At 46.0% G+C, this 25111-nt stretch overlaps 1 protein-coding gene and 1 pseudogene across 1 annotated transcript in view; one reads left to right on the forward strand and one right to left on the reverse strand.

Moving 5' to 3' along the window:
* The first annotated feature begins 1862 nt into the window (after positions 1-1862).
* The window catches only part of LOC149326545 (uncharacterized), an 85224-nt gene continuing 61975 nt past the window's right edge, over positions 1863-25111 (forward strand). The window contains exons 1-3 of the mRNA XM_089564609.1: positions 1863-1958; positions 4072-4169; positions 20806-21010. Of these exons, the coding sequence (XP_089420735.1) occupies positions 1863-1958; positions 4072-4169; positions 20806-21010 (399 nt within the window). The remainder of the gene's footprint in view (positions 1959-4071; positions 4170-20805; positions 21011-25111) is intronic.
* Positions 9366-11579, reverse strand: LOC149326546 (uncharacterized; annotated as a pseudogene).

Raw genomic sequence — 25111 nt, forward strand, 5'->3', positions numbered from 1 at the left:
GTGGAAGCTGCGTGAGAACCCTCTTATGCTTCCTATGGCGTCAAGGCTGCCAGAATCGAGGCCCTCGCTAAGCAATTAAGCAAACAAGGGAAGGGGAATGAGGGGCTCGTTATAAATATGACAGAAGCCAACAGCCACAGAAACCAAGGGGCACAGGGGATTTTTTTTTAAATTTATTTATTTAGTTTGTGGTGTTGATCAATTTAGAATATTACAGAATATGTTATCGCTTAAAGATAATTGATTAGAAAAGCAGAAGAAAAAACAACCATATGCCGCCGGTGGGATCCGAACCCACGACCTCCGAATTACGCGTCCGGTGCTCTACCTCTGAGCTACGGCGACGGCTGTCAATTCTTCTGCTTTCGAGGGTATTTATGTTTACAAGTAACCTAACCTTGAGAGTGTTCATCAGCGCCACCCACGTTCATAAGCGGCGGACGTAGAACGTCCTGAGTTACCGCAGGTGTGACGTAGAACGTCATCGAACGGAGAGGGTGGAAGCTGCGTGAGAACCCTCTTATGCTTCCTATGGCGTCAAGGCTGCCAGAATCGAGGCCCTCGCTAAGCAATTAAGCAAACAAGGGAAGGGGAATGAGGGGCTCGTTATAAATATGACAGAAGCCAACAGCCACAGAAACCAAGGGGCACAGGGGATTTTTTTTAAATTTATTTATTTAGTTTGTGGTGTTGATCAATTTAGAATATTACAGAATATGTTATCGCTTAAAGATAATTGATTAGAAAAGCAGAAGAAAAAACAACCAAATGCCGCCGGTGGGATCCGAACCCACGACCTCCGAATTACGCGTCCGGTGCTCTACCTCTGAGCTACGGCGACGGCTGTCAATTCTTCTGCTTTCGGGGGTATTTATGTTTACAAGTAACCTAACCTTGAGAGTGTTCATCAGCGCCACCCACGTTCATAAGCGGCGGACGTAGAACGTCCTGAGTTACCGCAGGTGTGACGTAGAACGTCATCGAACGGAGAGGGTGGAAGCTGCGTGAGCTTCCACGGTAGCTTTTAAAATGTTCCTTTTTAAACAAATTCTTTAATATCGCGATAAATTCCCACAACAGCACAATAATTAGGAGATTTGTAGGACAGTAATCGAAACTTATTTTCTTGGTTGGTTAACATTGGGAACATAAAAGTGAGAGAAAGTGAGGAATGGAGAAATAGAAGGAAGTGTTTGTTTTAATGAAGAATTGATACCGCTCATCAAATCTACTAGTTCGAGAAAATCGTCCGCCTCTGCATTTGGTAATTGAGAAGCCTCGGCGTTCTGTCTGTCGTGGTTTAGAGGAGAGGGCCATGAATATTTCACATAAAGGTGCCAGAGAAAGCTTATTTCAGGGCATTCAAATAAGCTTGGCGTGCCTTGAGTTATTCGCCGCCGATAGGTGTAAGCCACTGCTACTTCCTGGCCATCTGGGGGTTTGCCTTGAAGGTGCTTCCTGGCTGAGGCTGTTTTACTGAGTGCAGTCTCTCGCCTATTCGCTCACCCGGCGGGCTCCTCAGTTGGCCGAAAGTATCGTCCCTAGCGAACTTTATTAAGCTTTTGTTCCTTCCACTATGGTACTGGCAATGCAATCAGACGGCATCATTATTCCGGGAGCTCACCTGTGGATATGAAGGGGCTATATGGGCACAGAAAGCGATATATCATACAATGCGGGCGGCTTGACTCCACTGTCTAAGGTTTCTGGAAAGATCGGCAATCGATTCCTCGACAGGTCATTGAGACAGGCTTCAGACAGAGATTCTGCCCCCTTAAGACAGCATCGTCCACATTAGAAGACACAACTCTCTATCGTCTATCCTCTGAAGAGAGCCCAAAAAAGGCTGCCACTAGAGCAATATGGCCGTCAACCATGGGTTGCCTCATCTCCCAATCGAAATGCTTACCTACCGCTTAGGCATCATGGCCAAGAACGGCGTACACGTCAACTATGAAGTGAGTGAGAAGACGCTTGGTTTTTTCCCGAAGGAATTTGTTATTTTGCTCGTGCCCATTGGAAGTGTTTACAAAGGGTGGCACCGAAGCAGATAGTTGAACTCCCTGTGCCTCCAAACGACAAAGTTAAAACGCGAGTACTTGCTCCAGTGCGGGAATTTCCAGACGACAGAGCAAAAAAAAAAAGAAGAACAGAGCGCCGAAGCAGACGACACCATTGGTGCTGAGTTTTGCGCACCTAACGACGCAATTCAGCGCCATATTTGTGATTTTTTTCGGGCCGTATCTGCGCCTTTGCTTGTTAATTTATTTGATCCAAGGAAGTCCCGAAAGACACGAAGGTTTGGTTTTGTTTATGTGGTTTAACGTCCCAAAGCGACTGAGGCTATGAGATACGCTGTAGTGAAGGGCTCCGGAAATTACTATCACCTGGGGTTCTTTAACGTGCACTGACATCGCACACAACACGGGCCTCTAGAATTTCTACTTCATAGAAATTCCACCGCCGCGGCCGGGATTGAACCCGCGTCTTTGGGGTCAGCAGCCGAGCACCATAACCACTGAGCCACCCCGGCGGCAAAGGCAGGAAGGAAAGGCTAAAAACATAGCATTAATTTACATGTCAAGAACAAAGTAATAAAAACATACCCCACCTCTGATCTTGGTCAATAACCATTGTCACTAGATGTAGAGTATAAACATTGGTGGTTCCCGAATGAGCCGAGCAGGCTCATCAGTGCCAATGCATCCATTAGTCCTGGGATAGCGCAGTGGACACCGAACACAACTGCGTGACAGTGGTTTGTTTCATGCGTCTACATAATTACTAAGGAAGTTTTTTGCAGTTATCTGCGATTCTAAGGTGCAACGCGCATACATTAAATTGCGCGCAATCAGTGGGCACAGAATTATCCTTCTGTATAGCGTTAGCACTATGCACGGAATGTTGGCAAATGTATTGCGTGAATGATGCACGAAACGATATACTGGAAATGTCAGCTGTGCCGTTTGAGATAAGCTTGGGAACTCTGGTGCGTCCACTCATATTATCTGTATTGTACGGGATGCTATAACGTATCGTATGGTGTATTTTGAAAAATCACTCTTTTACTCTGAAAGTAACGGGAAAGGCATGTGTCAGTAAAACCCTAGAAAATATGTCCTCTGTGCTCCGTAAATTCGCCAAGCGTTGCGGTTATCATTGTTTAGGAGCAGCACAGCCATATTTAACGTGCCACAACATTAAAGAAAGGGTGTACGAAAACCCAAGTAAAGCGCGGCGCGCGGCTTCGTGCGGAGCAGGCAGACAACGCTAAATCACCAACCTCCTCTAGCGGCCTCGATTTTGGACCAGTCCAGGCGTCAAGCAAATGTCATGCGAACACCCCACGCGCCCGCGTGTTTCTGTCGTCCGTTGTCATGGGGATTAATACGCCGTAACTGCTCCGCCAACCATTATGAGCGCAACTGAAGAATGAATTGGCGCTACCTTCTGTAATTCATGGCCGCTGGGAGGTGCATGAAGTTTCAACTCCTGGAGGTTCTTCTGAAATTGCACATATCTTGTATGCATAGGGAGCATGAAGTTGTCGCAGAGTTGCCGCGCTGCGAGGTCGATGGCTTGATACGTAACACTCGGGGTATTACAATGCGTTGCGCGTTCACCGCAGTGGTTCAGGGGGGCGCTGGTGAACACTCTCAAAGTTGCGCTGCGGACGAAACAAATATTAACGAAAACAGTAGTTTGGTCAGCCGCCGTCTTGCTCTGTTGGTAGAGAGCCGATTACAACAAGCAGACGCTGTGGTTTCGGATCTCTCTTGAGGAAGGTAGGTTTATTGCCTTTTGCTTTATAATAACTATTCGTCAGCTATTAAACGGATAAATAACAATTTCTTGTTTAGCAACACAGCAAATGCCAGTAAAAATATTTCTATGTGGTTCACTTTCTTTATTACAATCACTGTTCCCTCCGTTGGTACGGAATTAGCGTTGCAAGTTTAGCACGTTTACCCTTATTTTCTTCCTGCAAGACGCAATTGTCTCAGCTTTCTAATATTACAGTGAGAGAAAGCAACGTTTCATGAGAATAATAAACCTGATTGTTGCTTGCAGAACACGAGACGGTACCCAATTTCGTACCCTGGAAGTTTTGATGCTCAGGAAGGACTCACGTTCCGTGTGTTCGCCTACCCAGTAGAAGCGGATATGCCGTGAGTAGACTCTTATTGATACTCAGTTACTTAATATGTATGGTACACGGTCGTACAGTATAGTACTAAGCGGGGCCTTGATTAAAATGCTTTACGATGTTGGTAACTGATAATAATTTGGTTACCGTGTTAGTTTATGATGATAGCAGCGCCGCTTTTGGTTCTATTAACGAAGCCCAACGTGCATGTCAGGGATAAGGAACATCTGGTGCGCGAGTCCTTCTGTTGAGGCGGCTGGCCTTAAGTGAAAGATGGGAACTAACTTAAAGATTGGCCAAGGCTGGTGGCTTGATGTTGCGAAGTCTTTACAACGCGGCCACAACGACACGTGGCAATCTGTCCACCGGCTTGTCAGGTACTTGAACACCGTGCAAATGAAATTATTTCAAATATATTCAATGCCGCGGTCACTTGCCCACCCTGGCGCTGCGCCAGAGCCTTACGGGAGCTCGGGAAGAACCTCGGGTCCATAAACCCCAGCGGTGTTTGTGTTTGAAACTGCAACCCACCAGGGCAGCCACCCACCGCGCAACTGATGCAACATCGGTCGTGGTTTCATGGTATAAGGGCTCACCACGATCTATGAATGTGATCCAGAGGGTCTGGGTGCCTTAAACAACATGCGATTGGCAGTGGACCAATCATGGAGCGCTGCGTGAGAAATTCGAAGTCTGAGGATACCCAATACTTGGAAATTAGCCCACCCACAAAAATTTCAAAGGACACCCAAAGTTTAGGAACAAGGCCCACCGCAGGAAATGAATTAGGGTGTACTAGTGAGGATTTTTGGGTGAATTAAGGTTTGAGTAGTGGGTACATTAGTATAATGATATACGATAATCCAAAGGATTGTATTGGATCATTCTAGAACGCGTTGGCTGATGCACACCGTACGGAAACATAACTTTGAAGACAAAGAAACAGAAGAGGTTCGCCTTCTTGTGCACGGTTCTTCTTCTTCTTCTTCACCTCTTTATAATGGCACATACCTACGTGGGGGGATTGGCCAAGGTGTAGTGGTATACATAAGAAAATTTTCATAGGATTAAACGTGAATTTTGAAAAATGGTTCCTCTGCTCAACTTCTACCTTCACAGATCTTGTCTGGCGGTCTCCCCATTTTGTGCCGAATCTGAGAAAACAGAACATTACCCGTTGTTCTGCCACCGCTTCTGCTCTTTGAGGAGGTGCTTATTAGAAATTCAGTTTCGCCAGTTGTGTTTGCCTGTGTCCGCTGCGGTTGTTCTTTCGATAGGTGCTTCTTCGTTGGTCGAAGCAACGGGAGTGCGCGCTGTGCTGTGCAAAATTTCTTTTTGAAACGCAGCCGCTCCCATTCTGAGTTTTTTATGCGAAGCATATTACTAGAGCTACACTACAGCCCGTCGAGCGCGGCGGTGGAGCTACCATTGTCACCATTGTACCATTGTCACCATTGTACCATTGTCCTTTAGCGTGACCACGTGACACCACGTGACAACATGACGTCACAGCAGAGGAGAGATGGGCTGCCGGCTCGCGCGGTCGGCCGCGACGGTGGAGGCTCCACATCAGAGGCGCGGCGGCTGACCACTTGACGCTACACCAGCGGTATAAAGCTGAGCTTGCCTCGCTCTCCGGGCATTTACAAGGCGGCCAGGTGTCGGGATGCCGCCTAGAAGCAGGGCTGATTTGAACGAGAAGCGAAAGCTTCAGCGTGCTACAGAGACCGATGAAGAGCGGGATGAACGTCTGGCTAAGCGGCGTGCTCAATATGCAGCTCGGCGACAACGTTCTGCAACAACTGAAGAACAAAGCGAGGAACTTTACCAAGCCTAGCCATCAATATGCTTCGAATCTGACTAGGCTTAACCTTAGCTAAGCCTCAGCCATTTTTTTCTTTGCCTGCGCGCTCAGTCAATGAGAACTTGAAACACTGCATGCATTATATTCGAATCTGCGCATAAAGCCATTGTCCAGTCTTGACCTCCTAGTTACCAGGTCGCCTGTCGTTGCGTCGCAAAATCTGTCAGCCTATAGACTATTATTTTTCTTCTTCTAAACGCTTCTGTTTCCAGCAATCCACCGCCTGTGTCTTGGCCACTGCAGTGAAGGGGGTATGTGCCATATTTAGTTGAGGCCAGCCAGCAAACCAGCAAGCCAGGCTGCTCGGCCGGCTGCAGTACTGCCTGTGTCCTAAGTTTTTTTCTGCGGAATATTCGTGACAAATCCGGTGCGGGAACTTGGAACGCTTCCAGTCCTGCTTAGATAACCGACCAGCACAAATCTCACTCCGGTCCACCAGAGCCACGGCCGCCATCTCTGTGGAACTTGCCCTCAATTCGGACCACTACCGCCCGCCCGAAAGGTGATGGCACATAGGGAGTCGAAATAACTAGCGGCCATGGCAAATGCTATGCCACCAGACGCGGAAACTCCCCTCCTTCCGTGGCGACATGTGTGTGGGCGCAATGAATTGGCTCTGGCCTTTGATCGTGCGGCCCGTTTAAGCAGCTACAGTGAGGACCACAAGCTCCACAACGTATATTTCGCGTATAGTCAAAGTCAAAGTCAAAGTGTCAAAGTCAAAGTGTTTATTTAGACAACTCAATGGTACAGTTGCCTAGGGCGCAGACTAAAAGGCAAAAGGATGCCTGACAAAGAGTCCACGCCCTTCTTGCTCCCATTCGAGAGCACAAGACATTCAGCGAGTAAAATAGACATAAAAACGAGATGGAAATACAGAAAGGATTGGTTAACAGTGAACTGAAGTAATTTCATCTTAAACATTTATCTACAGTTGGAGAAGTACTATGAGAGACAACAGAATAAAAAAGAAAAAAAGAAGTGGTTATGCCTGGAGTGACAACAGATACATGGTGATGCAATTTTTGAAAGCTTTCAATGATTTGCTTTCTTGAATAATGTTTACAGCAGGATGGTGATCGTTTAAAAAACTGGAAATTCTGTAGCTAAGTTTCTGGGCGCCGTAGTTAGTACGTATTGTTTCCTTATTATAACTTATGTGCCGTATGTTGTAGCTGTGTGGTTTCGTGAGATACTTATGACAAAAGGCGGCAGGATCAGAATGCATTTGTTGGTAAGTGGCTAACGCTATCTTTTTGTTTATAACATTCCACAGTGTAAGCAATTGGTGTTTCCTAAACAATGGGGCAGTGTGGCTAAGGTATGGTGCATTATCCATTAGTCGCAGAAATTTCTTTTGTAATAAGTATATGTTTTCTATGCTTGTTTTAGGTGCTGTGCCCCAAACAAGAAGACAATAGTGGAAACGCGAATGTACCAGTGTGTAGTATAGTTGTTTCTTTAGCCACATAGGCAAAAGGTCCTTTAATTTATACATGATACCAATGGACCTAGAGATACCTGTGCGAACTTTTTCAATGTGAGGGGACCAGTCGAGATGTTCGTGAAATATGACGCCAAGAAATTTATGAGATATTGCACGTTCAATAGATTCATCACAAAATTGAATCAGTATTTCTTGTTTAATGCACTTGTTACGTGCGCGGAATATAATGTACTTAGTTTTTTTAGTGTTTAACTGCAGTTCGTTAGTGCGGAGCCATGTGGATAAGTTTTGCAGCCATATATTGGTTTCTACTTGGAGGGCTTCCAGATCTTGTCCGCAGAAGAATACATTGGTATCGTCAGCGTACAGTACTATTTCTGGTGTAGAGGGCACGTTAATTACATCATTTATATAAAGAAGAAATAACAGCGGCCCAAGGATTGATCCTTGCGGAACTCCATAATGTATCAGACCTAAGCTGGACTTTGCATTCGGAATGTTCGTGTACTGTTGACGATTTGAGAGGTAATTCTTTATTAATGTGAGAGCCGTTCCTCTAATGCCATATTTATATAACTTGTATAACAATATCGGGTGCTTGATATAATCGAATGCTTTCCTAAAGTCAAGAAAAACACCTATTGTATATATTTTCTGCTCAAAATTGTCTATTATCTTATCCTTAATTTTTATTAGCGCCATTTCAGTAGATTTCTCTTTCTGAAATCCATATTGCTGTTCTGCGATGATATCGTTTCGCTTGCAGAAGTTTAGTAGTCTGATGTTTATAACCTGTTCAATTACTTTCGAGAGGACTGGTAGTACCGAAATTGGCCTATAGTTATTTATATCATTTCTATCGCCTCCCTTGTGTATGACGGAGACTTTTGCAATTTTTAGTTTGTCTGGAAATATTCCGCTACTCAAAATAAGGTTGCATATATGCGTAAGTGGCTCACTAATCATGTGACTAACGGATTTTATAGGTTGAACTTTAATATCATCAGCACCACATGCACTGCTACTTTTTAAGTTTTTGATTACTGTGCAGATTTCTAATTCTGTAGTTGGAAACATGAACATTGAGCTTTCGATGTTGGATGTGAGATACGATGTAAAATCACAGTTACTTGCCTGAGATTTACTTGAAGCCCCTGATATGAGAAAATGCTCATTAAGTTTGTCAGCAAGCGACGCCCCTGTGTAAGGCACACCATTTATAACAAGTTCAGAGATGCCGTCTCTTTCATTTTTGGACATTAGCTTGTTTACGGTATTCCATACCTGTTTAGGGTTGTTGCAGATATCAGTAAACTTATGTTCGTAATAACTGGTCCTGGCTTTTTTAATATCAGAGCTTAACTTGTTACGAATTCGTTTATACTCAATCAAACTGTCTATATTTTTCGTTCTGATAAAAGAGGCAAATAGTCTGTCACTATTTCTAATTCTTTTCAGAAGTTCAGCATTTATCCATGGTTTTCTGGCTTTTTGCACTTTTTGAATTGCACTGTAGGAAAGGCTTGATTATAAAGCTCGGTAACTTTTTTAATAAAGACGTCATATGCTGTAACGGGGTCAGATAGTTGAAAAACCTCTGCCCAACTTGTTTCTGCTACTAAGTTTCTAAATATTGTGGTCTTTGCTTCATTAATGATTCTATATGTAATCGGTGCACTGATTTTGGAATGACTCTGTGTTGTAAAGTATGGTTTAAATGACAGGAAAATCGGCAAATGGTCACTAACATCAGCTATCAGTACACCTGCTTGCACATCATCCTTTTTGTAGCTTGTGAAGCACACATCTAGTAAAGTACGGCACATATCAGTCACTCTAGTTGGCATATGTATCACATTTTCACAGCCAAACGAGAAAAAAATATCAAGCATCCTTTGCTGATTAGATTCAGGCAATAAGAGATCGATATTGAAATCACCACAAATAACTACAGGCGACTTAAACTGCATGCACTGTTCTAACATATTTTCAAGAAATACTAAAAACATTGCCTGTGATCCAGAAGGCGGCCTGTATATAACGGCAAATATGGTACCAACACATTTTAACATGACACACTCAAAGTGCTGATCTATGACACAGAAATCTTCAATGGTGACATAGTTTAGGTGGTTCATTACATAAATGGCCACACCTCCCCCTCTCTTATTACTCCGTGAAACTGATGCGCATTTGTATCCTGGAAATTGTATGACATCATAATCATTGGTAAACCAAGTTTCAGTGAAAGCTAAAAATTCAAATTTATGGTCTAGTGCATTTAGGAGGGTTTCTACAGAATCCTGTTTATTCCGAAGGCTTTGCGCATTGAGATGGAATAAGGAAAGTTGATTTTTTTCTCGTAGAGGCTTGGAATGTTTAAACGAATCAGCATCATGATAAGAATATGCGAACGAGGCTGTCATTTTCAAGGGTGCTGCTATCAGTTACCGTGGTGTGCATACGGCCTGTTACTCAACGTATCTTATCCAGATCGTTAGTCGTCCTAATCCTGATAACTCGGCTGCGGGGGCCACGACGAACAAACATTTTTCCATTCTTCAACCAGGCAAACTCATACTCTTTTTCCTTGGCCGTTTTTTTCATTTTCCAAAAGAGCGCCTTGTTCTGTGCTGTCAGGTTTTCATTGAAGAAGATTTTAGATTTCGCTTCCTTTAGCTGTCCCTTTTTTGCAAGCCATGCGTCTCTGGTTGAACGGGATAGGAAGCGTACAAGAACAGGTGTAACCTTCTTAAAACTCTCCCCGACCTCACTGTCACTACTAGCACTCGCGTTGTTAGTGCTCTCCTTGATAGACCGTGAGGGCAATCGATGAACAGCCTCAACATCTGCCTCGGAAAGCAGCGGAAGTTCGAGATCAGTGGCCAAGACATTAAGCTTTTCCAGTAGGTTTTCATTTTCATGATGGGGCAGCCCAAGTATTTCTAAATTTTGGCGTCTGCTGTACTGCTCTAGTTCGTTAACTTGTGCCTTAATTCCTGGTTTTCTTGTTCTGCTACCAGAACCTCGAGTTTTTCCACTCGCTTTCCGAGGGCAGATATATCTGCATCCTGTTGCTTCATTTTCGACAAAACTTCGTCGTATTTTGTGGACATTTCCTGCATAAACTGCTCAATACCATCCACAGTGGCCTTTATCTCTCCTAGTGCGTCGATTTTCGATTTGATCTCAAGTACTTCTGTGAGCACGAGACGAACATCTGTAATTTCACTTCCAAGATTCATTTCCGGTTCCTCGCTTGTTTTCTTGCCACTATGGTTGCTTCGAGCCTTAGCTGTTTTGCATGTTGGGCATTTCCATGCTTTTTTTGCAGTTTCTGCCTTTTTCTTGTATGTGGCTTCACTTACCCCAGAACATGTGCCAAGATGATACACATAACAACACTCTGAGCATGTCAGAAACGCTTCATCCTCAGAAAACTGCTCGTTGCATGCAAGACATGTGTCCGAGAGTCGGCACGTACTCCATTTGCCAAAAGTAACCGAGCAGCAGGTTTTCACTTTTGAACCGTATAAAAGGGCCTTTACGAGGCTCCTGAAGTATGAGAACAAAGTTTCACCTTACTTTACACCAATTCAAAGCTCAAGGCTGCTATCAATGCTTCAATACGTAGCTAACAAAAAAATTACTGTTGACCGATTACTTTTGGCGGAGGCGGCACCTGGATCTAAGGTAATTAGGCTTCGTTTCTATTCTGAAGGGCCTTCTGAAGCAGCCTGCTGGGCCTCTTGTACCAACGCTGACCGCCAGGAGCTTGCCAAAGCTGCAGTACACTCTTGCAACCAGTATCATAACAAGAGTGCGCGTGTGTACTTCAAGGGCATGAGCCGTATTTTCAAGCGCGACGACCCCAGTATGACGGAAGGCAAGAAGTTTCAACACCTCATGCGAGATGTTAAGCAAGAGCTTTTTGCGGCACCCGGGAGCAGCGCACCGCGCATTGTGACAGAGATTCTCACCCAGGCGGCCACTAAGCATAAGACGACGGAGCAACAAGTCCACCAAAACAATCCCGACCTAAAATGTTCGGGGCTTGCTGCCTTCTCTTTGACCTGGACAAGGAACGCTACCCTTTTGTGGTAGCTGCTCCGGTCCGCCATCCCGGCCGAGTTTTCCACTCGTGGAGGCCTTCCGAATGGGTTCCAAGACTCAGTCTTTCCCGTTGCTGAGTGCAGTCTTCCAAGTCGAGGTGCACCTGGCAGCGCTACAACACAGTGTGTGAGGTTTCCCGCCGCTTTCAGGCAAGGACCACGTACGCGTTTGTCCTGCGTCATCCCTTGGCTTACAGCATCACTGGCATGAACCCAGCAGTTCGGCCGCCTGGTCCCCCTCGTGATCCAGCTCCGCTACACGACTAGCACCGCCACATGACTCTAGAGATGTGAAGGCCTGAAAAAAACACTGCAATTTTGGAAAAAAACCGGTTTTTTTCGTTTTTTTCAGACGAGAAAAAATGGAAAGAAACATCGAAAATTTCACAATGCAATTTCAAGGTCTTATGATTGCTTGCTTTCAGTTCAGGTTTTTGTTTTTCCTTTGATAATCATTACAGTGTGCATCGTTGAACGATTGGAGAGCAGTCGTCATCGCCGGTGCCAGGTAGTGCTTTTAAAATGTTCGTGCTGCGAGTACGCGGGTTGAAGGCCAGGTCACATGTAAGATCCAGGCTTGACTTAAAAACACACTAAAACTTGAATTCACGGCTGAAGTAGAACAAAATGGCTGCAAATTTTACAGTGCGACACACACAGCATAAATAACATAGACTGCTGTGCACGTAAGCGGTTTTAGCCAAATACAAGCCTAGCTTCTTGATTTACAACGTAGCAGAGTACAGGACATCCGCAGGAATTTGATCCAGGACAGGGGTCTGAGACTCAGCGAAGCACGTGGCCTCATCTACCTGGTGGCAAGGCCTTTGCACCAACCAGCCGCTAACTCACTGGCTTGCCGACTGTTGCAGATGCCACAATCAACCTCCAGCTGCGAACGAAACTGGTCACGTTTCGGAAACGTGCGAACAAGGATTCGCAACAGGCTTTCAGGGGAACGCGTACGAAAGCTCGTGTATGTGCAGTCGAACCTAGCTGTGGACACAACTTCAATCCATGCTGCTGCGCGTAGTGCCGCACCCAGCGACAGTGACTCTGAGTCCGATATGGAGTGACTTATAGATCAGTTTTCATGTTCCCTTTCTCGGTGCAATAGAACAAGAAGTTCGTTCCACAAATATGATATCTAGATCTCCATATTCGCCTGAAGTGCAAATCATTATTTATCTTCTCGGTGCAATAGAACAAGTTCGTTTCACAATATGTCATCTATAACTGCATATTGGACTGAACTTCGGAGCATTATTATTGATCGTTGTGCTGTTGCAAATAAATCTGTTGTTGACACGTTTTGCAAAATTTCCAATTTTTCATGAAAAAAACCCTGAAAAGAATGGTTTTTTTCATGCCATTCAAAATTTCTTGAAATTTTACATCTCTACATGACTCCTTTTTTTGGCTCTCTGCTGTCACTCAGGTAAGGAGCGTCACCGCTGTAGGGAGTGGCAGTGCACTTGCGTGCGCCTGCGGGGAGTCACCTAGGAATGACGACCGGCCACTTACGGTAGCATCGCCTCTATCGGTGCGCCAGAATCCCATGACGTCTGGCCACCACGAGTCTCGACCCCCTCGCCGATCCGCTAAAGTTCCCAAAGCCCCTGGCAAACAAGCTAAACCAGTCGCCGTTCTACAATCCCACGCTGCGAAAGCTACTGCCACTTTCCTCTGGCGCCAGCTCATAGACTTAGGGGCATGTGCAGATCCCCCGCTGCCACCAAGACAATACGACGTTACTTCTCTGAGATCACTCAGCGGCAGCATCCAACATGCTATCTTCCCTCTTTGTGGAGGGCTGATGGAGTGAACGTGACCGCCTTACTCGATACTGGTGTCGATTATTCCGTTACAAGACTTAATCTCGCGCTTGAATTCGAGAACGTTTTCACGCGATGGTCAAGGCTTAGCGTTTGCGCAGCTGTCGCAGGCAGTTTCGTAGGGCAGGTTCGGCATCGTTGGTATTGCGTATGTCGGTGAATTTGTAGCTCGCTGTGAGTGTTCGAGGGACTTGATCTTGGGCTTCATTTTTCTGTAGAGGAACGGCGCTGTAATTGACTTGCCCGAAGCACGGGCCACATTCTCGACGAAGCGGGCCGTGGCGACCACTGAAACAGAGATGCGCGTATCAGCTCACTGAGTGCTCTGCGTCTTGTCGAAGACGACGTCAAGGCACCATTCCGGACCAGTGTTCTTGTTCTTGTGAGGAGTGATTAGTCACCAATTTTGCACAACAGGACCTCGGCACAAAAGAACTGCGCCAGCTGGCCGAGTGGGCGTTCTCTTTGTCTCTGAAGGAATGGCACATGTCCATGGTGGGGCATTGGCCATAGTTTGGTTCAGATGCATCCACACATGGCTCCAACGAATCGTAAGTAAAGCTTAAGGAATCTGCGAAGCAGAGTAATTTATTTTCAATCGTTTTGAGCAGATGGGAATAAAAATCGGAAAGAAATCGATAAAAATAATTAGGCAGAAATAAAAAATTTATATAAAAACAGTGTTCAGATAAAAGTGAAAAAATGAGTTCATACAAAACTTTTCTGACTTCAGTACTATAAAAATGAAGAACCTCACACACTAGCTTTAAGGCAAGCCATTTGACGCTTGCGCCGAAGGAGAAGAGGAAGGAAAAAGTAAACGGCAGCCCTAATCGAGCGAGGATAATCTGCAAATACTTCTTTCTCTGGCATGCAAACCACCGGCAGGAGAGCATGTAATTATCTCCGATTCCATGACCCCCCTGACGAACAAATATTCCATGGTTTCAACCGAGAACACCATAACAGGAGATTTATACGGGTAATGGTGAAGCGCAAAAGCGTCATGGAGACGTCGGACTGCCTTAAAGGACATGAACGTGCGATCCGTGGCAATTTTAAATGCTCATAGTTCACCGCAGCAAAGATGGGCTCATAGCTCGAGCAAAAAGGCGAACCATTTCTACTTCTTCAACTTCTAACGCATGCGCCAGAATAAGAGTAATGGAGCCGGTCGCAATCGCAGTTTTGGTGCAAAATCGCAAGAACAACATTTTTCAGACACCATAACAGGCAAGCTCGATACTATCAAATTTTTTTCGTTAAGAACGTCTTTCAGAAGGTGCCAAAGTTTTCATTCTGTCTTCACCAACTCGCCAAGCTCTTTCACCGAGCACTTCGCTTCCGAGCTACAGCCGTTTTGTGGGAGAGAGAAACATAAAACGGATTAAATAGCTTCACGTGGCCGTTGGCGTTTACGGCTTGAGTAGTGATTAGTGGGAGGCATCTCTGATTTTTTTAGTCTTTCCGCGAGCAAAAGCGTCACCCTATTTTAGCGCCTTAGAGCTGAGGCTCCCGTTCTGCAGAAAATTCGTCGGCGTCGTCGGCGCTGTGAGCGAGGAATCCTCGGAGAAGCAACCTAAGTGGGCCATCTTGGTCACGTGACCTTGAAGCGTCATCACAACCGGCCCACCTATCAACCTGAGCACCATGGCAGGTGGCAGCTGGATTGATGATTGGACGCTAGAGATTGCTCGAAGAGCAGCAACCTTGATCGCACAAGTTCTACCACCGGCATCACCCAATATATATTTTGTATTCGAAATAACTCAGCCAGTGAAAAAAATATCGTAGCCAAGATTTTAGCAAGACTTGCAAGCGTTGTTTCATTTGCAACAAAACCGCAGAAGCAGGACTTGTATCAAAGTAAATAATACGTATAGTTTTAAGTTATGTGGATTACGTTAATAATCCACATAACTTAAAACTATACGTAATACTCCTATACGTAGGACTCCCATCGCAGTGCAGTAACTAACCGTTTCACCGCTGAACCAGTGCGTCAAGTGTGGTTTGGGGACTACCAGGTATCTATGAATACAAATTGGAGAATTACATAATTATGATTACCAACCTGACTACTCCCACTGCAGGGCAAAGGCCTCTCCCATGTCTCCCCAATTAACCCTGTCCTTCGCCAGTTGCCGCCAACGTATTCCTGCAAATTTCTTAATTTCATCCCCCCCCCTAACTTTCTGCCGCCCCCTGCTACGCTTGCTTTATCTTGGAATCCACTCCGTCACCCTTAAGGACCAGCGGTTATCTTGCCTTCGCACTGCATACCCTGCCCAAGCCCATTTGTTCTTCTTGATTTGGACTAGGATGTCATTAACCCGCGTTTGTTCTCTCACCCACTCCGCCCGCTTCCTATCTCTTAACGTTACACGTGTCACGTTCTTTCTATAGCTTGCTGCGTTGTCCTTAACATAAGCTGAACCCTCTTTGTTAGCCTCCACGTTTCTGCCCCATAGGTGAGTACCGGTAAGATGGAGCCTTTGTGTAATTTTCTCTTGAGGGATATTGGTAAACTGCCATTCATGATCTGAGAGAACCTGCCATATGCGCTCCACCCCATTCTTATTCGTCTAGTTATTTCCCTGTCATGATCCGGATCAGCTGTCACTACCTGCCCTAAATAGACATATTGTCTTACTATTTCCAGCACCGCGCCATCAATTGCGAACTGCTCTTCTGTTGCTATACTGCTGAATATTACTTTGGTTTTGTGCATGTTAATTTTTAGCCCTACCGTTCTGCTCTGCCTGTCTAATTCATTGATCATGCTTTGCAGTTCACGTCCTGAGTGACTTAGCAAGGCAATGTCATCAGCGAATCGCAGATTACTTAGGTATTCTCCATTAACTCTTATTGCTAACGGTTCCTCGCCTTCCGAAATACCTCGCCCGAAATACCTCCTTTAAACAGGCAGAGTGTATAGCATAGGCGAGATTGTGTCTCTTTACCGGACGCCTTTCCTTATTGGAATTTCATTGCTGATTTTATCGAGAACTATCGTAGCTGTGCAATCGTTATAAATGTCTTCCAATATTTTCGCATAACACTCTTCTGCACCCTGATTCCGCAGTGCCTGCATGACTGCTGAGATTTCTACTGAGTCGAAAGCTTTCTCGTAATCAATGAACGCTATTTATAGAGGCTGCTTATATTCTGTGCATTTCTCTATAAACTGAATGATAGCGTGAATATGGTCTATTGTTGAGTATCCTTTACGAAATACTGCCTGTTAATTTGGTTGATTGAAATCTAAGGTTGTCCTGACCATATTAGCACTTACTCTAGTAAATACCTTGTAGGCAATAGATAATAAGGTGATCGGTCTGTAATTCTTCAAGTCCTTGACGTTTCTTTTCTTATGAATCAAGATAATGTTAGCTTTTTTCCAAGCTCTAGGCACGCTCGAGGTCACAAGGCATTGCGTATACAGGGTGGCTAGTTTTTCGAGCACAATCTCTCCTTCATCCTTCACCAAATATGCCAGCTGCTTTCCCCTTTTGCATTGCTCCTAAGGCTGTTTTTACTTTCTCCTTCGTTACTGGCGGGATGTCCAATTGCTGCGCTCTACTGCCACTCTCAGTAACATTCTGATTGCAATCACTACTGTATCGATTTGTGTGAAACTGTCCGGCTACTTTAACTATCTTATCCATATTTCTAATGACATTTACCTCTTTGTCTCTTATCGCATACATCTGGTTTTAAGCATGAAATGCTATTAGCTCCCGTTGTCGGCAGTGTGCTGACCTCACGCCGAGACCGAGAGCCAGCATCCGGGAACTGAATTCCCCTCATCCAGGCACTGTATTCCTCACATTCGAGAGCCGAAAGGAGAGCATCCGGGCACCGTACGTAATATAACGAGACTTATACGTGATGTGTTAGGGGCTTTGAGAGAGGGCCGCTTAGAGCACGAGGGGAGCTCCAGGGCGAGAAGGGCTTTGGGCGGAAAAACTGCTTCCACGCCGTCCCCAAGGATGGCGCCGCTGTCCGACACTCACGCATGTAAAAGACCGGCCGCTCGGCCTTCAGCTCATGACATTTCCCCATTTGGCAGGCAGATGTATACAGGCTCGCGGAGTATTCGAACGCGCTGCATGTACATTCTTGTCAGGCCTGCGTCTCGTCGTGTCCGCGTACGCTTCTGCATCGTCCTGCATTTCAATGCCGCCACCTTCACAGCTGCTTAAGCCGAGGAATGGAGCCCGATGAAAGGAGAGGTAGGAAGCGTCCTGCGGAAAGCGATCGCTTTGCGAGTGATACGTCACAGCAGAAGACTGCTCGTCCCTGCCGACAACGCCATGATTATGCGGCTGCTCCCGAAAGCGACAAGGCGGCCACAGTTCCCGGCTGCCCACCTAAGCCTGCACTATTGCAGGCGATCGCTTCGACGCAAGAAGAAGAATGTGGTGTGGTGTTGTGTGTTGAACACAAGACCCATTTAAAGATTTTGACTAGTACCATCTACAACGAATGTGTTATGCCCGTAAACATTTCATGCTTACTCTACTCTCGGTTACGGGAGAGGCACAGATTTTTTATTTATTCCTAGTTTTTTCTTCACTGTGTTTAGGCTATCTCCGCTCTTTAGAGCATGCTGGATTTTCTCTGCGTTAAACTTCCTAATGTCGGCTACCTTGCGCTTATTTATTAACTTCGATAGCTCTACAAGTCCTATTCTGTCTATGGAGTTAGACACCATCTTGCTTTGCCGTTTGTTATTCAGATATTTAGTCTCCTAAGATAGGTTCCCCGTGTCCTGTCGAACCATCCTACCGCCTATTTCTACAGCGCACTCCGTAATGATATCTGTGACACGATCGCTCATTGTTTCAACATTACGGTCTTCATCTTGAGTTGAAGCGGGAAATCTGTTCTCTGGCAAAATCCTGAATTCCTCTACTTTCCCTCTTAATGCTAACTCATTAACAGACTTCCGCTTCACTATCTTCCTCCGTTCTGTTTTCAAATCCAAGCTAATACGAGACCTTACCATTCTATGGTCGCTACAACGGACCTTTCCGGGGACATCCGCATCCTCTACGATGCCAGGGTGAGCGCACAGTATGTAGTCTATTTCATGTTTAGTCTCCCCATTGGGGCGCTTCCACGTCCACTTCCTGTTTGCTCGTTCGCGGAAGAAGGTATTAAATATCCGTAAATTATTTCTATCTGCGAACTCTACTAATAACTCTCCCCTGGTATTCCTATAACCTATGGCATCACGCATAAATGGCCATTAGCCCGTTAACGCTTTCGCGTCATGCTTTTATGCCAGAGCTGAATCGTCCCCTCCAATTTTGCGGCCCCCATTTTTTCCCTTCTTTCTCCCATCGCCGCCCCTAAGTTCTTAATCTCATCTTTCTCTCCTGGTCGCTTCGATCGGTGGCCTTGAACGGGCTTCTATCATGCTACGGCACGAGTTTTTCTCAGGATAACTGCTCACTCTGTAAAATGAAAGTTGTTTGATAGCATGATTTACTTGCTGGAGAACTCCTACTGCATCACCATACCGACTTGAGTGGGGGGAGCTAGCGAAATGGGGCCATGGAAGAATTCAGGAGCGAGACAAATGGAAACAAAAAGACCAAGACTAATGAAGCAAGCTACACCAACCATTCACTTTCACTGATGCTCTCTGCAGAAGTGTAGAAAGCACGACGTGTGCCAGGTAGGTCGAAGAGCTCGCGTGAATTCGGAAGTTTTAAAGCACTGTGTCAAGAAAGCTGTGCGCGTGAAAGTAGCTTTTCAATTGAGATGGATAGCGATGAGAAAGCTCAATTAAGTGACCAGTGCCCACACAAACTCATGCATAAGTGTCTACACTGCACTGGAGCCGGCTGGTATTCACCTTGTCTACCAGCCGGCTCCCAAAACGGATGGTGCCTTAGGCCGGCTAAATTTTGGAAACAGTCGTAACGTGCACATCAGAAGCACGGCGGTGGCACAGAACTGGGATAAAAATAGATAGGAGTGCTCGTATGAAAAATATTGTCACTGAACAAAAAGGGCTTTTTGTCCACCGGTAAATAACAAAATCAGTGAAAAACAAGGAAGGAGCTGGCACACGAGCACAAATAGGCCTTGCAGTGCCTCAGTGCTACCCAACTGGCCTCACCTCAATGATTTTGCACCTTTTATGAGTGGTTTCAAAACATCAATATTGCTTTGTTCTCTTGAAAACATTATTTCGCTCAACAGCGTGTTATGGTCACGTTAACGTTTTTCCGGAAAGGATTTGGAAAGAAAATTTGTGGGGCATAACTATCTTAAAACACCTGCACAAAACTAGAATATATAATATTAATGCCACATCGTGACGTTAAAATGCATTATTTTAATAGGGGCGATGAAACCAGGCCCTTTCTTCACTTTCTTTAGTAGGTTAATTATTGCGACTTCACTATTGACCGCATAACTCTTTCCCTCGTTCATAAGAGTTCTAAAATACAGCTACAAATTTCCCAACGGTTTGTTTATTTCAGCATTTTAGAACTAACTTGGCATTTTTGGCACTACCGTCAGTTTTAACGCATATTTATTACAGGAAATATAAATGTCTAAATATAAAACGAATTGGCGTTAGTTGTTTCTATAGCGTGACTGAGTAAACAAACTTGGTCTATGAGAGAAAACAGAATATATATTCGCAACCGCTTATTTAAACTTGCTTCCTAAAGTTGTGGCCCATTAGCACGAAAAGGAGGCGTGGAATAGTCTTTACTACAAGAATTGTGACACTGTTTAAGGCGAAAAGTATTGCCCCCTTTTCTCTTTGACATCAGCGAAGCAAGTTAGGGTTACGTAGTGCCAAGGAGGCCAGCGGCCTCTTGAAAGAGGCCGTCTACGTGTAGAGTACGCGAGTAGGCTCTCCAGCGGCACTGCCTTCACCACAGAGCGAGGCGATGCGGAGACTTCTGCTTGTCTCGGGCGCCGGTTTCGAACCGAGGCAATCCCACCTCAGGTGCAGAAGTGTTCAGGCCGAAAACGCGCTGTTCGAATGGCGACTGGGTTCAAACAACCTCGCACTTCTCTCTTTAATCCGTGAACTCGCCATCAGCACAGGACGTTTCCCGTGAGCAGGAAGCCTATGGGTGCTTTGGAGGCAGGCTCATGAACCAGGCGCGGGCCTCGTTTAGGCTGCTTCAGGGCGTTCTAGGGAACCATCTATTAATGTTGCCTGTTGTCTTTAGCATTGTGTGGTTAGCACCGCCCTTCGGCTCCAGGCACGCGGCCTCAGGCATCTAAGAGCAGCTGCGTGCACTAAATTTTTGTTTCTAAAAATTTGAAGCCTGCCACCTTTGCCATAAGAGACAATGATCCAGGTGAGAACAGCGGCGACTGCGAGTTGAACGCGTGTGAGCTTGGGTATCTCCTTCACGCAGGTACCAGCTAGCCATAGAAAGTAAGAAGAAGGGGTACGCAACTATGGAGATGCTTCGTGGGAAGCCTCGGGGGACTGTGAAGGCTGAGGGAGAACCGTTTGAGGAGGAGGATTCTAAGACGAAAAACGTACAGATTGGAGCAGAAGAGTATTTTTCGTATGGTGTGAGAGCGGCGTACGACAATGCTCGCCAGGAGACGTTCAAAGTGAGTACTGCAGTTCACGAACCTATGATGAAGAGGGTGCGAAGTACAAAAATATCAGAAGTCACAATTTTCATAAAAGGAAATGTTAACGGGTATCTAAACCATATGAGCTGTCTCTTGTTTTAGGCATTTGCATGAAATGCTTTGCCGTACCGGTGTAGCACAGAATATAGGCTGAGAGTCATTGCTTGAAAAGGTCCCCTCTTGTGCGAACACCACCATTCGTCCGCAGCGTCGTTCGAACTGCCAAGGGCAATGTCCAAGGCCCCTACCTTCTTCCAGCTTTGCTCAAACCGTCTTCCGTGCCGCGCCGAAAGATGGTGCCAGGACGCGATTGGATAGGATGAGCTGGAAATACCCTAATCGATTGTCCGCAGTTGGCAGGCGAGAGCTGATTTGAGGTCAGCGGGAGGTGAGTTTCTGCCGCACTGAACGTAATCTTGATTGTAATGCTCATGAAGAAAATTAAGAGGATCTTTACGGCGTGTGGAATCGGTGAAATGCAGTTGGAGGTCCTTGCGTTGGGGTGAAAGCCCAATAAAAATATATTTAGATGCCTGCGCAGAATCATTTTACACAGTAGGCAGGTATCTTCAATAAAACAGAATATAATCTTCATCTTCCAAGTCGTTTGCAGTGCTATAGAAAGTAGAGCTCTCTCGTGCAATGAGTGCCAATTGATGGAAATAACTGGAAGGAAGCAAATCCCTTCCGCACAGGTGCTTCTCTTGCACACATTCACAGATCGCGGGGAGTCGTCATACAACTGGCACGGTGGACAGTGGTTAAGAGATGCGGCACTGCTCAAACAGGCTGTGAGCTGATAGTTTCATATCCGCGGTTTGTGTTGAGAGACCGTAACTGCTTTTCCCGGGCTCCCATAACACACATTTTAACGCGATGGTGTTAGGGAGGCCGCACCGCAGACAATCCGAGTCGTCGTCGACGTTCTTGTCGCCATCAGCGTCGTTTACCGTGAGCGAAAAATTCGTGAAAATTCCAGAAAGAAGCAACCTAGGAAATAGATGGCCTACCTGTTTCATGCGATTTTGTGAGGAATTTGACCACCGTGACAGGTGGCAGTGTAATTATTGATAGAGATTGCTAGTGAAAATCAACCTGGGTCGCACAAACGCCACCGGTGGAAGCACCTCTCAACGCAGGGCAGTGGCGCATCTCTTAACCGCTGCACCACTGCGCCAGGAGGGGCATGACGACGCCCAGATATCTGTGTACATAAAGTCGAGAATGACCTGTCCCGAATATGTGAGTAATAATATCTCGTCATACGCTTAAGGCGGAGCTATGCTGCTCCCTCTATTTGTTTGAAATAATTTCTTTGAATCTGTCATGGTGGGCAGATTGCCCAGCTTGGCCGGCGGGTCACTTTGTTTTTATTGCGAAAGCAATACTACGCCAGGTGTCGCCTCATCGCGGCACCGCAGCCTACCCTTCACGGTCGGTGGTCGGTATGTGACTCCTGACGTAATACTAGAGCGAGAGATGGGCACCAAGTCGGCTCTTCAGCGCGCCGCAGCGAGAACTTCACGGCCGGTCGACCACCTGCGAACGGCGGCAAGCGATTCACGTCAGACAAGTTGCAAGAGCTTGCAGGTCTTGCTGCGGTGAAGGATGTGTGTTACAGAGTGTGGTATGATGTCATCCAGAGAAATCCAGGCGCTATCGGGTGCAGAGAAAAGTAGCGCCTGCTCGCCGCTTCTTCGGTATAGCTGTGGAAGACCTCGGTCGCGAGTCAAGATTCTTGTGTTGTGTTACCGTTTAACCTGATGGAGGCTATAGATATCGAAGATGCTACAAGGTACACCACTTGCTTTCGCAATTACCTAGGCTTAACCAAAGTTAAGCCCCAGCAATTTTTCGTGACACTGACGTACACTGGATTTTCTTGAGAACGGGAACGTAATGCTATAGCCTTAAAATAGCACGTCAAATATTTCATGTTTATAGAAATATTTCGTCGCGATAGGACTACGCAGGCCGCATCTAAGAAAAGCCGACGTCATCGTCAGCGCCTCTTGTCGGAGTCATGAACAGTGAGCGAAAAATTCTTTAAAATTCCCCAGAGAAGCAACTAGGCAACAGATGGGCCAGCCCACGGGATGTTGTGACGTCATCACAACCTACACACCGGATTGCGAGCAAACTATCCAGCTTCTTATCAGGTGGCAGTTAAATTATTGAGTGGTCGCCACAGGTTTCTTAGGAAGAGCAACCAGGGTCACACAAGCACCCCCGGTGGGAGCACCTGCCATCGCAGGGCAGTACCGCATCGCTTAAGCGTTGCACCACCACTCCAGGAGTGATATGATGACCTCCCAAGGATCAACAGATGTAGCAAAAACCGAATCCGCATACACTGGCAATAACCCGCTAACGCTGTGAGGTCACACCCTTAAGGCCAGCTTGAGTGTCCCCTTGACATTTTTCAAACAATACTTCCAATGTCTGAATAGGCACTCCACGCTAGTGACCTTAAACTACAAAATCTTTTCCCATGACGGATTTTTTTAACAGAGGAAAAATACACTGACAAAGTTCTGCGGAAGCTTGCTAGTGCGAAGTAACGCACCGGCGAGTCGATCTTGTTTCCTGTGCCCGTCCGTCGAAAGTGCAGTGTTTCCCAAGGTGGCGGCGCACGTTGCAGTGATCGCTTTAGAACCATTGCGCATGGAGTACGGAAGCAGCCAAAGCATCCATTCGCTGATCAAGAAAACAGCACAACTGACCGAGGTCAGCGAGCGAATTGTCTACCAGTGGGCACCCGGGAAGAAGACACAAAGAGTGCTGACTCCCAGGAAGTATTCCGTGGAAGGGGTCATGTGCCGACGAAAAAGCTGGGCGAAATCAACCTCAGCGTTTTGGGAAGGGGTGTGTCAGCTTTTTTCTCCTGTCTCCAAGCTGATGCTGCACTTTGAAGCGTGCACCACTCTTCCGTCCGTGTCCACAGCCACGAAGCACAGGAAGTCGACTAAGCTTGGAATCAGTGTAAGAAGCGTTTCACGAACACACTGCAGGTTGAATCGACGCACATTGTTCAGTCTCACCGGCGGTACCTGTGCCAGATAAGTTATATGTAACGCCAGCGTAGGCCTGTTTTTTTGTACGAACAAAGCGTGGGTCAACACTGGCCACGCGTAGTCGAGTGTGGGTGGAAGGGACTGTAACGTTTTGTCTCGAATCACGCGATGCGGGCTGTCAACAGGCATTCAGAACTTCAACAGGAATTGGGGCCGAAGTATTGTGACCCACTGGGGCAGAAAAAGCATTTTTGCGGAAGGAGCAGTTGAAGTGTACCGATCAAAGAAAATCTATGGTAACTACAACAAAAAAATGAATGGCGGCCACCGCGATAAGTGGTTCAAACAGTACCTGCCCAGGCAGCACAGGTAATACGCCCAATAATGGAAATGGTTGGTTTTACTGTGGTCCCTTGTAGGGCAGGCTTTGGCAATGCATTTCCAATGATGGTTCAACAGCGGAAACACACACAGACCAAGAAGGAGACAAGACACACTCACCATCGCTAAATGTTGAAACGTCATTATGAATCTGCACCAACTACCCCATCTGCAGTTCCACATTTCCAATATTGGGTAGGTTAGCTGTGCTGCTGGGGTGCAACCTCAAGTACTAACAGACAGTGTTATTGCAGTGGATTACTCTCCTTACTACTCGCCCAAAAAGCCCAAAAAGCCACGCTACTGTACTCGATTAAGCAAGATACGGCGCTGCGTAGAAGCACCCTCAAAAACGACATACACTCTGTAAAGGGTGTTGCATGCAACTTCGAGAGGATGAAGGTAAAACTGACGAAGTTCTTTGAAGGCACAAAGGCAGACGGTGACCGATACCAGTTGAACTGCATTGTTGAAGGTTCTGGCCACTTAGTTGTGCGCATTCCACCCTGCTATCGCTAACTGAACTCGACACGCCTTTTTTGTAGCGATGTCAAGGGTTTCTTGGCTTGAGAAGAAAATACTTTTAACCTGCTGGACGTCGAAAATTTCTATGGGAAGGCTAGAGAAAAGTACGTTATGAGGAATGGGAGCACAATGCACAGTATGTTGTGCGTGAAAAAGA

Source organism: Amblyomma mixtum, chromosome 10 (assembly GCF_055824585.1).
Source record: "Amblyomma mixtum isolate Tamu chromosome 10, ASM5582458v1, whole genome shotgun sequence".
In the NCBI taxonomy this organism is placed as follows: domain Eukaryota; kingdom Metazoa; phylum Arthropoda; class Arachnida; order Ixodida; family Ixodidae; genus Amblyomma; species Amblyomma mixtum.